Source organism: Crocodylus siamensis, chromosome 12 (genome assembly GCF_052110815.1).
Source record: "Crocodylus siamensis isolate JL-2025a chromosome 12, ASM5211081v1, whole genome shotgun sequence".
Classification (NCBI taxonomy): Eukaryota; Metazoa; Chordata; order Crocodylia; family Crocodylidae; genus Crocodylus; species Crocodylus siamensis.
Window position 1 is genome coordinate 38,360,978 of NC_143406.1, and position 16,107 is coordinate 38,377,084.

Below are 16,107 nucleotides of genomic sequence, written 5' to 3' on the forward strand. Positions count from 1 at the left end.
TAAAATCACAGTCAGCTTACCTCTCGAGACATGCGCTGCTTGCTGGTAGGTTTCCTCTGCTTTCCTGTGGGAAATGTATTCAAATAAACCCCTCTTTGTTGGCTTAGTACAAGGATGTCAAGCATATGGCCCTTGGGCTGGATCCAGCCCATGGAGCCTCACAATCTGCCCCCTGGTGCTGCCCCTGAGTCTGATCAGACCCAACCAAGGCATGTTGCATACCTGTGGTGCAGTGCTGGTCCACAGGTTGGGTCCAGCCCACAGATCTTGTCCCCTTGTAAGTTATTGGTTGATGGTGAACATAGCTAATCCATAAATGTTCCTAACGTCTCTGTTTAGCATACTATGCGAGTATGAGTGTAGCCCTGAAGTCAATGGCAAAATTCCCAGTGAGGAACTGGGGACCAATTCACCTTGTATATATTATGGATTACCTTGTGAGGGGCCAAGTTTTGCTTCCCCTGAAATCTACTGAAATTTTGATACTGATTTCAAAAGGAAGCCAGAACAGGCCTGTGTTATAAATATCTTGGGTCCTAATAATATGTTTTATGTACAGGATTTAAATATTCTAAGCAAACAATTAACTTCTCCAAAAGTTGTGGATATACTGGCAAAAGAAAATCCTTTTGTACGTGACAGAGATGACACCAACTTGGAGCATGAGGTATGAAAGGAAAGAAGTATTCGTTAATTCTTATTTCAGGTCATGAAAAGGCAATTGCTACCGAAACCTTTGGTGTTATTTTTAGAAGCTGCCAGCAAACAGTAGATCTTTGTTTTTTCTTCATCATATAGTTTTTTGAGCTTATATACTTCTTATTGTTCCATGGTGTGCTTGTTATTGTGGCCTTCTGACTTCCAGGGTCCATTCTCTAAATCTTAGGATTGTTCAGCAAGTACTGAGAATATTTTTTTAAAGTACAACATACAGTGATATTCACGACAGTGGAAGACCCTTTGCAACCATTAATTGCTAAGGGGGGAACTGCAAAGGGGGGAGGAGGTCTCAGCAATTCAGAACATATTGGAGGCTTTAGGACAGCTGTGGGCCTCCAGATCTGCATGGGTACAGGTCCCAGAATGCATGAAGAGGGGGCATGAAATGAAGGAGCCTATTTCCCAGCCCATAGGCTAAAGTACAGAAGGACTTTCTTACATCCTTACAGCCAGCCTCTGATTCCATTCCATCAGTCCCTACAAAAATTTCCCTCAGGCTTTGTCCAGGAGGCTAAATTTTACACCTAAAAATTAGTTTTCACATAGTAGAAATCTCTTACAAATAATGTAACTGAGCTTATCTTTTAATATTTGTATTTGATAGTATGGCTGAAACAAGTGCATTTATTATCCAAGTAAAGAGAAGAATCCATTACCTGGCCATTGCTATGATGTAGCAGCATTGTATGCAATGATTCATGGTCAGCCAAAACCTATGTGAGCCAAATGACAATACTAGTTATCTTGCAGCCCATTAGGGAGAGGGAGATTCTTGAGCTTTGATATCAGGAGTAGTGAAAACTTAGCCAGGCAGATAATGCATTATAGTATTTTCATTTAGTTTATATAATGTGAAATATTGTATAACCTGCTAATCTGAAAACAGGATTTAGTCATTTTGATCAGCTAGACTTTAACCATGTTCAGAGATTAAATATTTTCTTTCTTTGTTTCACTCTAGTTGGTTTTTCTTGAATTCTTTGAAGCTCTCCTGGATTGTGCACTGTTATATGTTACCAGTGATATGATTAAACAGCAAGTAGAACATGTCACTCAGAAAAGAAGCAGTTCTAGGAGTGAGGATTATTCAGGAGTCAAGCATATAGCTCAGCACCCAGAATGTCTCTCGCATCAGGTAAGGTTGATACACGATGAAGTAAGCTATGTTATAACTGCTGTTATTACTATACCCATAGATTTCTGTAATTTCTGTAAGTGTTCTAGTTCCATAGAAACAGATTTAGATGTCTGCTTTTCATGGCTTCATGGAAAAACGTGCAAGTGTTTGTGGGAAGATAAGTGGATGGACATTTTTGATAGAGTGGAGGAAGTGATATGACAACAGATGAGTGCCTTGCTTAGAGTAGTTCTTTGGGTAGATGTGATATCTTTTATTAGACCAACTAAATACTTGGAAAAATTTGTTCTTTGCAAGCTTTCAGGCACAAACACCCTTCTTCAGGGATAGGGAGAGTCTGTTGGTGTTTGTGTGCTCTCCTAGGTAGAATAGAAGCCAATATGCAAAAACAGTCTGTGAAAATGCAAATACATGGCAGTGAGGATCTGAAGGAATGGGAGGCAGTAGGTGAGAGACAGGGAGGGGCAGGAGGAATATAGAACTGGTGATAGAACGTAGCTGGTAAAATGCAGACAGGTTACCTGGGGTTATCAGATGGCAGGCAGGTTATAATGTGCCGTAAATCCAATGTCTGTATTTAGTCCGTGTTTTTTTTGTATCCAGTAGATTTATGAAATGAAGTTTGTAGGTTCATCTACAAAAGGTGTTTTGTAAATTCCTTTTGAGGATTAGAACTGAGAGATTGGAGAGAGAGTGGTTATCTTGTGAGAAGTGTGCACCTACAGGTAATTGGGTGTTTTTGTCTTTGATAGATTTTTGGTGTGCATTCATTCTGGTACAGTTATTGTTTGGTGTCTACATATTTTCCATGAGGGCATTTAGTGCACTGGATGAGACTGTATTATAGTTCTGGAGGTGCAGGTGTAGGGTCCAGGAATGATGATGGTTCTGTGATGGGGTGCAGTTATTGTAGGAGTGGTAGAAATGTGTTGGGCAGGTTTTACATTTCTTGTTCTGGCATGGTCTGGATCCATCTGGTGTGCTTTGGGTCATAGGAAGTTTGCTTCTAGTGATGAGGTTGGTGAGATTGGGTGCTTGTTTAAAGGCTAGAATGGATGGTTCTTGAAAGATCTCTTCGAGAATTGAGGCATCTTCTAGTATGGCTTGCAGTTGTTTGAGGATTTTCCATATAGGTTCCCGGGAAGAATGGTATGTCACCAATGATGTGTAATTCGTGGGGATTTTCTTTTTGTACTGCAGCAGTTCTTCAGATGGTATCTTGGTGGCCCTTTCAAAATTATGATCTCTCTCTAGAGGAGTGTGGTTGTTGGATGAAAGCCTTTTTGAGATTTCTGAGGTTTGTGAGTGGGTATTCTCAGTGCAGATTTGGTGGTATCGGAAGGCTTGGCTATATATTACAGTTTTCATGGTGTGTTTAGGGCAGGGGTGGGCAAAATATGGCCCATGGGCTGGATCTGGCCCACTAGGCCATTCTATCCAGCCCACGGGGCCCCTAAAAAATTTAGAAAGTTAATATCTATCTGTCCTTGGTTACTGTCAAAAATGACAGGAGCCAGGGGCAGTAGGACCTAGGGGAAGCCCCGGCAGGCTCCTACAACAGCAGGGCCTTCCCGGGCCCCCCCAGCCCCACCCAGCCAGAAGCCCCAGGAGGGGCTTCTGGCCTGGTACCATGTGGCTCCTCTGGTATGGGAATCTCAGGTAAGAAGGGCAAGGGGGTGGGAAGGGCAAGGGACAAGCTGATGCTGAGCACAGAGAAAAACGGCCCCTTCCGTGCCCCGTGGTCGGTGCTCCCTGCTGCAGCTGCTCGCAGCCTGTGCGGGGCTGTCCTGAGCAGTGTTTGCTGCTGCTGCCCACCTGGAGCTCATGCCGCAGTAGGCTGAGGTGAGTCTGCCACCACTGCTCCTGTGCTGCCCAGCGTGGGAGCTCCAGGCGGGCGGCGGCAGCAGCAGCAAACACTGCTATGTGGCAAGTGGGGGCGGGGGGGGTGCTGCAGCTGCTCCTGCTACAGTGCAGCCCTGATGGGTAAGCCCAGAGCCAGTGCGGGGCCCAGGCTGGCAGTCTGGGCGGGTTACAAGCTGGTGCTGAGCGCGGGGAAAAGTGACCCCTCTCCCACCCCATGGTCGGCACCCCGCACTGCAGCCGCTCGCAGACCGCCTGGGGCTGCCTGTGCCTGCTCAGGACAGCCACACGCAGGCTGCAGCAGGGAGCACTGGCCACGTTGTGCGGGAGGGGCTGCGTTTCCCCACGCTCAGCTCCAGGGGCGGGGCTACCCATGTGGCCCTCGACAGCTTGCCAAAGCTGGGTAAGCAGCCCTCTGCCCAAAATAATTTCCTGCCCCTGGTTTAGGGTGATTGTTGGTTCTGTGTAGCTGTGTATATTGGGCCATGGGTTTCTTGTATATGCTGGCTTGTATTTTGCCATTCTGGATGTTGTTCATAGTGTCTAAAAAGGAAAAGTTGCTGGAGTATTCAAGAGACAGTCTGATGGAGGGGTGATGGTTATTGAATTTGTGATGGAATTCAATCAGAGACTTCAGGTGTTTGGTCTAAATGATGAAGATGTCATCTATATATCTTAGGTATGGCATGAGTTTGATGGTGCAGTTCTTGAGGAATTCTTCCAGGTGGGCCATTAAAAGGTTGGCTTACTGGAAGAGCATTTTGGTGCCCACACCTGTGCCCACGGCCTGGAGGAATTGTTGGTTATTGAAAGTGAAGTGTTGTATGTGAGGATGAAGTGTGTAAGTTCAGTAATATCTTTTAGGTCTGTATTCTTTGAGGTGTAATCTTGTGCTTGTAGATACGCGAGGCAGGCTTGGAAGTCATCCTGGTATGGGATTTTGGTATATAAGCTGGTAACATTCATGGTCGCTCGGAGGGTATTGCTGGGAAAGTGATCTATGTTTTTTAAGTTTTTGTAGAAAGTCTGTTGTGTCTTGGACAAAACTCGCTCTTTGGGTGATGAGGTTTTAGGATGGATTTAATGAAAGCCGATATTTCCTCAGTTAGGGTTCCATGGTTGGTCTGCCTGGGTTTTTCTTGTTTATGGATTTTAGGGAGTGTGTAAAAAGTCCTAGGGTTAGTTAGTGGCGGGGGATCACAGTTCTGTAGTTTTTCTTGTAGTTCAGATGGACATGATGTGATGGTGGTTTTTAGTTTAAGGTGAAAAGAGGAGTTGGCTCTTCCCCCATTTTTCATAGTAGGTGGTATCAGAGTTGTCTCTTGGCTGCTTTTATGTAGTCTTCATAGTTAAAGATAACTATAGCTCTTCCCATAGGCAACTGGTAAGGGGTGCGTGGGGGTGCACATGCCCCCCTGATGGCTGACACCAACGCTGTTGGCAGGGCTGGTGCCCCTCCCGCGCGACAGGGCCGCTGCTGTCGGTGGCTTCTGCAGGTGCCCCCCCAGATTCAGGAGGCACCAGTCACTCATGGCTCCTCCTTTATCTGCTGGTTTTATTACTATTTGGTGGCTGGTTCTTAGATTCTAAGGCCCTTCTCTCTGAAAGTGAGAAGTTGTTGTAGTGGTGTTTGTTGATTATTTCATTGTTCATTCTTTCCCTGGAGCAGTCAATATAGCGGTCAAGGTTTGACTTTCATCCACTGTGAGGTGTCCAATCTGATGGTTTCTTTGGATTTTTTGGTGTTAATCTATTCCTTGATATTGTCACAGGATGAAGTCTTGTTGACAGTGGATTAATTTTGGTTGTGGAAATATTCGCTGAGACAGAGGTGTCGAGAAAAATTCTTCTAGTTCTTCATTGTAGTATCTTACTAGGGTATTTTTCTGGACAGAAATTAAGGCCTTTTAGAGAGGACAGAATTTTCAGCTTTGGTAAGGGTGTACATGGAGAGAGTGATATTTGGGAGTTGATTGGTTACTTCAGCTTCCTTGGGTACGAAGTTGGAATGGTGTACAGTATTGCTCTTGTTTCTCTGCTGGTTGCTTAGTGGCTGGGAAAGTTGTTCCTGTAGAAATTGGTTCCATTTCTTCTTTTTATGTTGGATGGATGTTGTAAAAAATCTTTGGTAATCTTTTTATATATTTCATAGTTTCATAGTTGGTAGGGTCGGAAGCGACCTGAGCAGATCATCAAGTCCAACCCCCCGCCATGGCAGGAAAGAGTGCTGGGGTCAAATGACCCCAGCAAAGTGTTCATCTAGCCTCCTCTTAAAGACCCCCAGGGTAGGAGCCAGCACCACTTCTCTTGGAAGTTGGTTCCAGATCCTAGCCGCCCTGACCGTGAAGTAGCGCCTCCTGATGTCTAGTCTGAATCTACCCTCTGCCAGCTTGTGACCGTTATTTCTTGTTGCTCCTGGCGTGCTTGGGGAAACAGGGACTCCTCCAATGCCTGCTTGTCCCCCCTGACTAGTTTGTAAACAGCCACTAGATCCCCCCTCAGCCTTCTCTTGTGGAGGTTGAGCAGGTTCAGGTCCCTTAACCTCTCCTCGTAGGGCTTGCCCTGCTGCCCCCGATCATGCGGGTGGCCCTCCTCTGGACCCTCTTCATGTTGTCCACATCCCTCCTGAAGTGCGACGCCCTGAACTGGATACAGTACTCCAGCTGCAGCCTGACCAGTGCCGCATAGAGGGGGAGGATCACCTCCTTGGACCTGCTCGAGATGCATCTGTGGATGCATGACAAGGTATGGTTGGCCTTCCTGACTGCATCCCCACGCTGCCGGCCCATGTTCATTTTGGCATCAATAATGACTCCAAGATCCTTTTCTGCCTCTGCACTGATGAGAAGGTAGTTCTCCAGCCTGTAGGTATGGTGTTGGTTCTTCCTCCCCAGGTACAGTACCTTGCACTTGTCAATGTTGAAACCCATCGTGTTCTCATCCGCCCACCCCTGTAACCTGTCTAGGTCCAATTGCAGCCCAGTCCTCCCTTCTGGCGTGCCCTCTTCCTCCCACATCTTAGTGTCGTCTGCGAATTTGAGCTGGGTGCTGTTTACCCCCTCGTCCGAGTCACTGATGAAGATGTTGAACAGTGCAGGCCCGAGGACCGAGCCCTGCAGGACCCCCCTGCCCACATCCCTCCAGGTCAAATAGGACCTGTCCACCACCACTCTCTGGGTGCGGCCCTCCAGCCAGTTAGTGACCCATTTGACTGTGTAGGTGTCAATGCCACAGTCCCCTGGTTTTTTAATGAGGATGGAGTGAGAGACAGTGTCGAAACCCTTCCTAAAGTCCAGAAAGACTACGTACACTGCGACACCTGCGTCTAAGGATTTTGTGACCTGTCATAGAAGGCCACCAGATTGGTCAGACGGGACCTGCCTCTAATGAACCTGTGTTGGTTGCCCCTAAGCATAATCTTCCCTGCTGGCCTCTCATGCACATGCGCCAGGATAATTCTCTTAAAACAACATTACATGTTGTATGTTTGGGAAGATAGTTGGATTTATCTCTTTTAAGTTTTGTATTATGTGTTGATTTCCTTCTTGAGTTGATCTCTTTTTTTGTGTAGGTTATGTGAAGGAGATGATAAGTTTTTCTGAAGTTCTGCATAATTATGAAGCATATTTGGAGCTGTGTGTAGTAGTCAGAGGATTGTAGATGTTCACTCCTCTGGGAATGATGTTGTGTGTCTTGCATAGGCTTAGAAAATATATATCGCTGTTGAGTTTGGCTTCTTCTTTGTGTTGTGAAGTTTCCATGCTTAGAGTACAGTTCTTCTGAAACCTGTTCAATGACTCTCTTGCTCCTGGACATCAAATGGGCTCTTTCCATCTGTCTTAACTTATTAATAAGATAGAGCTGACCAAACAATGCTTTCAGAGACAACTGTGCAAAGGTGCTGACAGCAGAGAAGTAGCAGAAGGTATCCTTTGGCATGCAGAATGTTTAGTCTTGGGAATGCTGCACGAGTTTAGAAGAAGCCACTCTGCATCTCAGAGTCCTGACTGAGTTGGAAAATGCCGGTCATTTAAGAACCCAAATAAAAGACCTTTTTTAACCTTTAAACTGGGCAGATTTTACAGACAGTGGGTTACAGTGAATATGGAACCTAGGAAGCTACTTTCAGATAATGCTGTGAAAAATGACCTTGTCGTAAAGAGTCTCCACTATATATGAAATAACCTGTTGGAAAAACTAATTTAGACGTAGAAAAGTTTATTGCTTTCATTAGCCAGGTATTTGATACTTTGGTATACAAATTTCTGACTGCAGAAGGTTTAAATCAACTGGCGTTAAGTGAGTAGTTTGACTTCTATGCTTTTTGCTGTTATAGACACAGACACTTCTGTGTATTTTTGCATTAGTCCATTCATAGCAGAAGTATGATCAGTGCTGACACAAACCATGAAGCTTCTGAGGCAAGTCATTTCTGTATTGATACGATGTCATCTTCAAGCAAGATTGCTGAGTCATCAAACTCTAACAAGATAAAGAAATCTGAGGTCTGTAAAACAAGTGCTCTGCAAAAGAGAAGGGGGAGGGTCCATCATTTTTGCTATGTTAGAGTCTGAACTGGGGGGCAGCAGCTTTTCCTCTTGTGTTAAGTCTCATGTAGTCACGGTCTGAAACGTATTTGGGGAAGAAGCTGGCCACAGTGAAATTAAATGTACTTTGCCATTAATTGCAGTAGGATGAAAGTTGACTACTGTTACTATATAATACACATGCTTATGCATGCCTGCATACACATTTAAACATAGTATTTTTTTCCTTAACTCCTTCTGTTTAGTATTTTGCTTTCCCTTGTATGTTTGATGTTCTGTCTAAAGCTGGAAAGAGACCATGAAGAATTGTGCAATAGCTGCACCTTTGGATGTTGGCACGTTACATTTCTGGCATGATGAACAAGTTAATCGTGCCATAAATAGAAATGTGCCACACATTCATCACATTTATGGTGCCACAAAATGTGAAAGCAATCACAAAGACATTCCTTAAAATGTGTAACATCTTTGTAGCTGGTTTATATGTTACCATAAATGGAAAGTGTGGCATGACCCAGCATCTGGATGCCAACAAGCTGATTGTTGACATTAGAAAATGGGTAGTCCCAGGTCCCAAAACTAACAGTTACTGATTGTCAGCCTTGAGATGTGGGCTCGCCAGGACCTGGCAACTTAAAGAGCCTTGCTCTGCAGCCCCTACTCTTTAATGTTCTTTTAAGGTGCTTGGTCCCAGCAAGCCTCAGGACATGAGGCAGCTCCAGGGCCTGGTGCACAGCCCTTCCTGATCCTCGGGATCAGACAGGGGACAGCCCTGGGTCTGAACCAGGGCCGGGGCCAACCGGTGTTGAATTCCAGTGCTTATCACGATTCAGCAGTGGGCACTGGGGTCTGGGACAAAGTTGCCACTTGCCCAGTTGGCAGGATAGGTCTGGGGGCAGCTCCAGGTCTCAGAGGCTGCCTCCAGACCTGGCTGCCTGCTGATCTATCCCAGAGGATGCTGGGCAGCTCTTTAAAAATAGGTGCACAGGTGAGGATGGGCAGCTTCTCCCACCCCCAGCTGCACAGGCTAGTCTAAAGATGCACCCTACACAAGCATTGGGGCATGGGGGAGCTCCCCCCATCCTCAGCTGCATCATGGGGGGTTCCATGAGTGACATTGAGGAGCTTCTACCAATGTCAGACTTATGGCACCCAGGGAACTCAGAAAAGCAGGCAGGCATTCAGCCATGGCTCCCAGCTGCATGGACGCTTTTTAAAAGCCTGGAGCACTATGATGGTAAGGCTCCCCAGTGTTTGGCTCACTGCACCGTGGACCTTTACAAAGTGAACGTGCAGTTGCGAGCCCCAGTTGCTTACTTGCTTTATGTTCCCAAGCACCCATGAAAGCAGTACCTGAGGAACGCTGAGCTCTTGGCTCCCAACTCCTGCTTCTGTGTGTGGGAGGGGTACAGCTGGAGAACAGCAAGTTTCTCAGTCCCCATCTGCAGATGCCTCCCTCTGCTGGCAGCTAGCATTCATTCAGCTGGAGTTTGAGAAATGTTATGACCTGTTCCCAGAATTGCGTGACTGCCATGCACATCTGCATGGTTTGGGGAATGGAGCATAGGATTCCTCAGACCCCAGTTGCATGACTGCCTTAACAGCTGCCAGCAGCCTTATAGCTGGGAACAGCATGACACTGGAGAGTCAAAGTCTTTAGTTGCTGGGGGATACTGGGAAAAGTTAGGAACTGGAGACAGAGGAGGTGTCCATGTTTTGTTGCATCTGGTAGAACATGCCATATTTTCAGTATGTTTAGTTTCTGAAAACATGTTCCTTTGTATATTTTGCATCTCATCTGTTTACTTTGGAATGAAGATAAGCTTTGACTATTCTTTCTTCATGTTTATGTTACCAAGTTAATAGAACTGCATAAGAGCAGCCTGGAATATGTCCATCCTCACACAAGAAGAACTGCAGAATCTCATCACAAAACTGCAGGGTCAAATTCTGCTAACGGGAACATTTGCAACTCTGCCTTTACCTTTGCACAGCTCTGTCCAGTGATGTCACACTGGTATAAGTGGTCTATAACATCTTTCAAGTGTTTTCACAAAGAAGTATGAATGAGCATGTAGTAATGATTTAGCTTTATGAGATTAATTTGACTCTCAGATCCAAGGAGAAATTTGGAGTTCTGGCTTTTATCACATAGTATCTGATAGTGAGAATTTAGGGATGAGAAGTAGAATGTCATTTTTTGGGCACATGTCGGAGGGCACAATAGTGTGAGGATGCATAGGATGAATCGTGGAAGGAGGATCACAGGACTGTATTTCGTTTTCTCTTTTCACATTCTCCGTTAACTTCTCTCTTCTCAGCTGTATTTGTGCAGTTGTTTGGGCTAGAACTTTCTTCCATTAATTAATATAGTCAGTAGTAAAGGTTCACTGCAAGGTTCAATAAGATGGGAAGACTAATGCTAGATGATCAGCTGCCATAGAGGGATGTGCATGACAAGATCCTCTTTAAATTCAGCAGAGCTCTGAGGAGCCAAGGTAGTTATCTCCTGAAAGCCTCAAAAGCCTGTTCACTGTTACTGTAGATCAGGGCTGGGCAAAATATAGCCCACAGGCTAAATCCATCCCACCAAAGCATTTCATCTGGCCCACAGCGGGTCCCTTGCCCCACCTGGCCCAAGTACGGGGGGCAGCCTGAGAGGTGAGCAGTTAGTCTTGCCGTCCTTGGGCATGCAGTGGGGCTGGGGAACTGTAGTACCCAGACTCCATTTCCCAGGTGCCCCAGTGGTGCCTCTTTCTGGCTGCTGCTGCCAAGCCCCAGCTCCAGCTCCGCTGCCCAGGCACCCTGGCCCATCCACCCTGTACCCACAGCCAGGACTGCCAGATGGAGTGGGCAGGGTCTCCATGGAGACTGGCTGGGACCCCCACAAGCAAGATGCATGGCCAGGTGACTGGAATGGGGCTGCAGGCAGGCAGGGAGTCATGTCCAAGAGCAGGATGGTTGGGGGCAGGGCTGGAGATTGGGATTGGGATCTTGTGGCAGTGACGACATGGTGCTGGGCTGCGATCTGCCCACATTTTCCTTCCATGGGCACTGGTTCCACAGGTAGGGGCATGCAAGGAGTGGATCATGGCTCTGCCCCCAGCCCTGGCCCTGCACTGTCACAGCCCTGGAATCCCGATCCCATTCCCAGACAGGGCTCCCTGCCTACCCGCAACCCCATCCCATCCCCCCGGCTGTGTGCCCTGCCTGTGCAGGTCCCAGCTGGTCTCTAGGGCAGAGCTACGATCCACTCCCTGCATGTCCCTGCCTGCAGAACTGGCTCCCATCTCAGGGGTGTGTAGGAAGCAGATCATGACTCTGTCCCAGGCCCTACCTGCCTATCCCACTCCCAGATGCTACTTCCTGCCTGCCTGTGGCTCCATCCCAGCCAGCTGGCCATGCCTGGGAGCCACTTAGAGCTGTTGCAAGGGGGAGGGGGAAAGGGTGGGTGCTGACCTGGCCCTCAACAGCTCACTAAAACTCCCCAAGTGGTCCTCTGGCCAAAATAACTGCCTGCCCCTGCTGTAGATGGATACTTGGGCAGATAACATGAGTTTATGTACTGAACAAAGGGCTAGGAACCAGGCAGTTCCATGTTCTCATCCTACCTCTGTTGCTGTCTCACAGTATGTTCTTGGACTAGTCACAGGCCCTAATTCTTCAATTTCCATGAAGCTCCTGGGGGGTACTGAGAGTTTCACTGTTTCCACAAGAGCCGGTTCCTAACCTGGGACTTTGTCTGTGCCTCCATTTCCCCTGCTGTGAAACAGATGTAATCTTATATCCGTAAATGGTATCACAGTGATACTGCTATGATTAAGAAGCTAATGTTTGTGCAAACCTTTGAAAATGTCACACATTGGCAGATGCCAAGGACTGGAAAATATATATTACTGGAGGCACAAGTGCAGAATCTGTTTTTGTGGGAGTTTCTGGTCCTCTAATGTAGTAGCAGACACGATTCAAAATGCACTGAGGTAGAGGGAGGCACAACTTCTGAAGTAATGTAATTCCCTTTTTCTTTTCAATGCTAGCTTAAGTCTAAGGACTCTACATCTGAATGTAAAACTTCTCCGCAGATGCAGAAGCTAAATGAGAAAGAGAAAGGTTCATTCATTCAAGCATCTCACACTGGTGAGTACTATTGCATAGCAGTTAGCATCTAGAACAACAGGTAGGAAAGTGAACATATGGCTCTCACTAGAACCACTAAGTTAAAAATATAATTCAGCATTTGTACAGTTGAATGTATTTTGATTATGGAATGAAGGCAGCATTTAGTTTTACACTTAACACAGATCTTAAATCCCTTCATTTAACACTTCATCTCCACACATCTGTGCCATTGCGATCATGGCCAAGGTTGAAACTGAGTTTATTTTCACACTCCATTTGTCTTGTTTCAGAATCCCTTCCCTCGTTCTTGGGGAAGTCTGTTTTTCAGATCGGAGCTTAAGTGTGTGACCAGCCACAGCAGTTCATTCACCATCTTAGCTAACCTTGTCAGACACCAACTCGATTAAAACAGTTGTGCAACTTTCACTGTCCCTGTAGATGCTATTGGGGAACACACTTCTGCTTTGTATGTTTGGGCACAGGAAGACAGGACTAGAACAGTTGAGCAGGCAGGCCGCATTCAGCTGGCAAAAGTGCTGGTGAAGGGCCACAAGGTCTTTCCCAGCTCAGTATTCCAGCCCATTGTTAACTTGGCTGGAGCTGAGGAATAGGTGTTGACTGGGAGGATGAATAACTATTTAAGGGGGAGGATGAATAACTATTTAAGGGGAAGAGGGCCTGGAGAAATACTCAGTAGTTTGCAGGGAAAAGAATTATTCATATGCAGGTGAGCTTGAGAAACACTTCAGTGCTGTAAAGAGACAGCAGCAGTCCCCTGCAGTTTCACTGATTAACTGCAATGGTGTTCCATGGAGCCCTGGTGTCCTAAGCTTGCCCAAAGGGCAACAGTGGACTCTCCTGCAGAACTTAGTTCTGCAAGCGCCAAGTAGGATTTGAAGCCAGAGTCACAGCACTCTGTTCTACACTTCTCCCAGGCCACTGCAGGATGTCCTTGTTGCAATGAAGTGCTACTCAGCATAGCCATTTTCTACATCTCCTTTCATTCTCTTCCCCAGTTCAATCACTAAAAAAACATGGAATGAGCAGTTAATGGGACCATTAATCTTGGGCCAGCCTCAAGCCACACCTTGGCACCAGCTGCATTCACAGACTCCTCTCCTTTTTTGCTTTGAACATAGTATTGCCCATCATACACAGCTGTTCCCTCTAAATCATGCTTGTATGTGCACACCTAACACTGATCTTAAGAATTTTAAGGTAGTGATATTCATTCATTAATAAATGTAAATTGATCAGCGATTGATCTAGTTGGGTGAAAGTTAAAATTGGGTATGCAAAGGTCTGGATGTGTGGAGTTCAAAGGTATTTTATTGTGGAAGAAGTAGTCAGATAGGATGGATGTTTTGTGTCTTTTTGACGAGGGGGGTGGGTACAGCATGTGAACTAAGGATCAGTCTGGATGTCAGTGTTAGAGTAATAAGTGTTTTTCTTGATTTTTTTGTAATGTTTGCAGTAGTAGAGAATGGTAGGTAAGTCCTAATTTTATGTGCATTTTCTTTGTATAGTAACTTTCAGAGGTTTCTTAAAACCACACAGATGCCTAATGTAAAAGGATGGGTTACTTACAATTTATATCACCTGCTGACCTTAGTAGAGATGTATTGGTGAGGTCTTTTACAATAGACCACTTGGATGTTATACAAGTTTCAATCCTTGTGCTGCAGCTAATCACCCTAAATGATTTTCTCATGTGTGCTGATTACTGTACTATACTATTGTTAGTTCATGTTATGGCAACCATACAGCTGAAGCCTTGTGCTCCCGAGTTACATTTTTAAATGTAATGATAAAATTGCCCATTGTAAAAGAGACTATATTAGACTGAAACCTTCCTTCTCAAACCTCACCCATCTCTGGAGGGGTGACACCCTTTTAGTTGTTTTCTCAGAAAAATTAGCTTTTTTTACTGGGCAAAGCTATATGCAAACTGCGGCATTGTGCTGGAATGACAGGTAACAATTTATAGTTGTTTAATACGGAGACGTAAAAAGTTAATATGTTAAATGACTCAATCGTCTGAAAACATTTTTTTCCCTGCAGCGCTAAACAGCACCTTCTCCTCCAGCACAGCACACCTACAATCTACAGATGACAAAGATGAAATATTAGTACAGTCATTGCCCATTCTGGAGACAGAAAAAGGCCAAGTTCTCAGCAGTCCAGTGAAAGAACCGGCAGGTAAAGTAGTCTTGAAGATTTGGTACCAGTTTTAAACAAACATACAAAAAAAAAATCACTTGGCTCACGAACTGCTAAATTTTAATTGACTAGTAGATTCTAACTCTTCATGCTGTTGTCAGAAGAGGGCAGTAAAAGAACATCTAAAAGAGGAGAGATCTTGATCAATAGAAATTAAGTCACTTAAAAAATACGATGTGTAATGATTTCTCCTCCCCCCATGTTTCCCCAGTTTAAAAATGATACTCCTTCCTTTAAAGGGCACTGTGAACTTATGCATAAATGAATATGTCCATTCTTACTCAGTATATGTCCTTATTTATATCATTACCTGGAGTAAGAAAATGCATATTACAGAACACAGTTCTACAACAGTGCACAGGTAACTTAGCTGGAAAAGAATTAAGACATGGCAGTTAAGGCACGTGGAAAATGTAGCGTTTAATCTAAACATCCACTTTTTGTCCTTATAGTGGCCATCTGCCTACAGTAGCCCCTCACTCTATAGGGATTCTTGTTTCTGTTGTTCTTCATAACTGTGGAAGTCCTTTTACTGCTGAGGAACTCCCAGACACTAGAGCAGAAGCAAAAAGCTCCAGCTTTGTGTAGTGACTGTCTGTACGGTATTCTCTCTCTCTCCTCTCTGAAAATAAGTAGAACAACGATAGGGTAAAGGAGCATGAGAGTTGAGAATCCAAAATTGGATTCAGGCCACCAATGTTTTCTAGTGTTCTGGACCACGTTCTTCCTATCCCCCTAATCTCCTGCAACAGAAAGCACATCTCCTACAAACTTGGAAACTTCAAGTGTCAGAGGGGACACACTGCAATTATGATTTAAACGTTGTTACAGATGAACTAGAAAAAGCCGAAAGTGAACAGAAGGAAAAATTCCATTTTTGGCTAAGCCAGATACATATCTTTTTTGTGACTACGTTCTTTGCTGCCTACAAGCATGAACAAGTGGTGAGAGAAAAAATAAAAGAAAATCAAACTGGGGAGGCTGAACTAGAAGCACTGAGGAAAATCAAAGATGAAGAGTTAGCAAAGTAAGTCTTAAGTCTTTATTTTACTGTGCTAAGGAGTCAGGTCCATTTACAAAGTACCACCTTAATGAAAATGGAGTTAGCTTTGTTCTGCTCACTTGGAAATTCATGCTATTCTACTAGATTACAGAGGAGCTAGTCCTTTTGAATACATTCTGATTACTGGTTGCACTGCAATTTAAATTGGGAAACTAGCACTCACTTCTGTGACAAATGAAGATAAATTAACGGAGAAGTAGTATAAGGTGTTTTCATAAGATTACCTCTTAGTCCCCTATACATACTGGTGTATTCCTCATAGATATACTTTCTAACACTTATAAGATTTGCTTCTCATAAAAATGATTTTCTTTTGACTGAAGCACATTTAACTGTTAAGCAACCGCAACTCCTGGTGGCCTAAATGTTGCAGCTTCTTGTCACTAGGCTTGGCACTCATTAGAACACCTGGTGGGGTGATGGGGCAAAGGGGCTCCAGA

At 45.0% G+C, this 16,107-nt stretch overlaps 1 protein-coding gene across 2 annotated transcripts in view; it reads left to right on the plus strand.

Moving 5' to 3' along the window:
- Positions 1–16,107, plus strand: part of LOC149854960 (radial spoke head 10 homolog B2-like) — a 39,424-nt gene that overhangs the window by 20,585 nt on the left and 2,732 nt on the right. Inside the window, exons 15-20 of one of the 2 annotated variants that reach the window (XM_090024622.1) lie at positions 560–667; positions 1,682–1,855; positions 8,086–8,223; positions 12,303–12,402; positions 14,446–14,583; positions 15,436–15,631. In XM_090024622.1, the coding sequence (XP_089880748.1) occupies positions 560–667; positions 1,682–1,855; positions 8,086–8,223; positions 12,303–12,402; positions 14,446–14,583; positions 15,436–15,631 (854 nt within the window). The remainder of the gene's footprint in view (positions 1–559; positions 668–1,681; positions 1,856–8,085; positions 8,224–12,302; positions 12,403–14,445; positions 14,584–15,435; positions 15,632–16,107) is intronic. The other variant, XM_090024623.1, reaches the window with a different exon arrangement.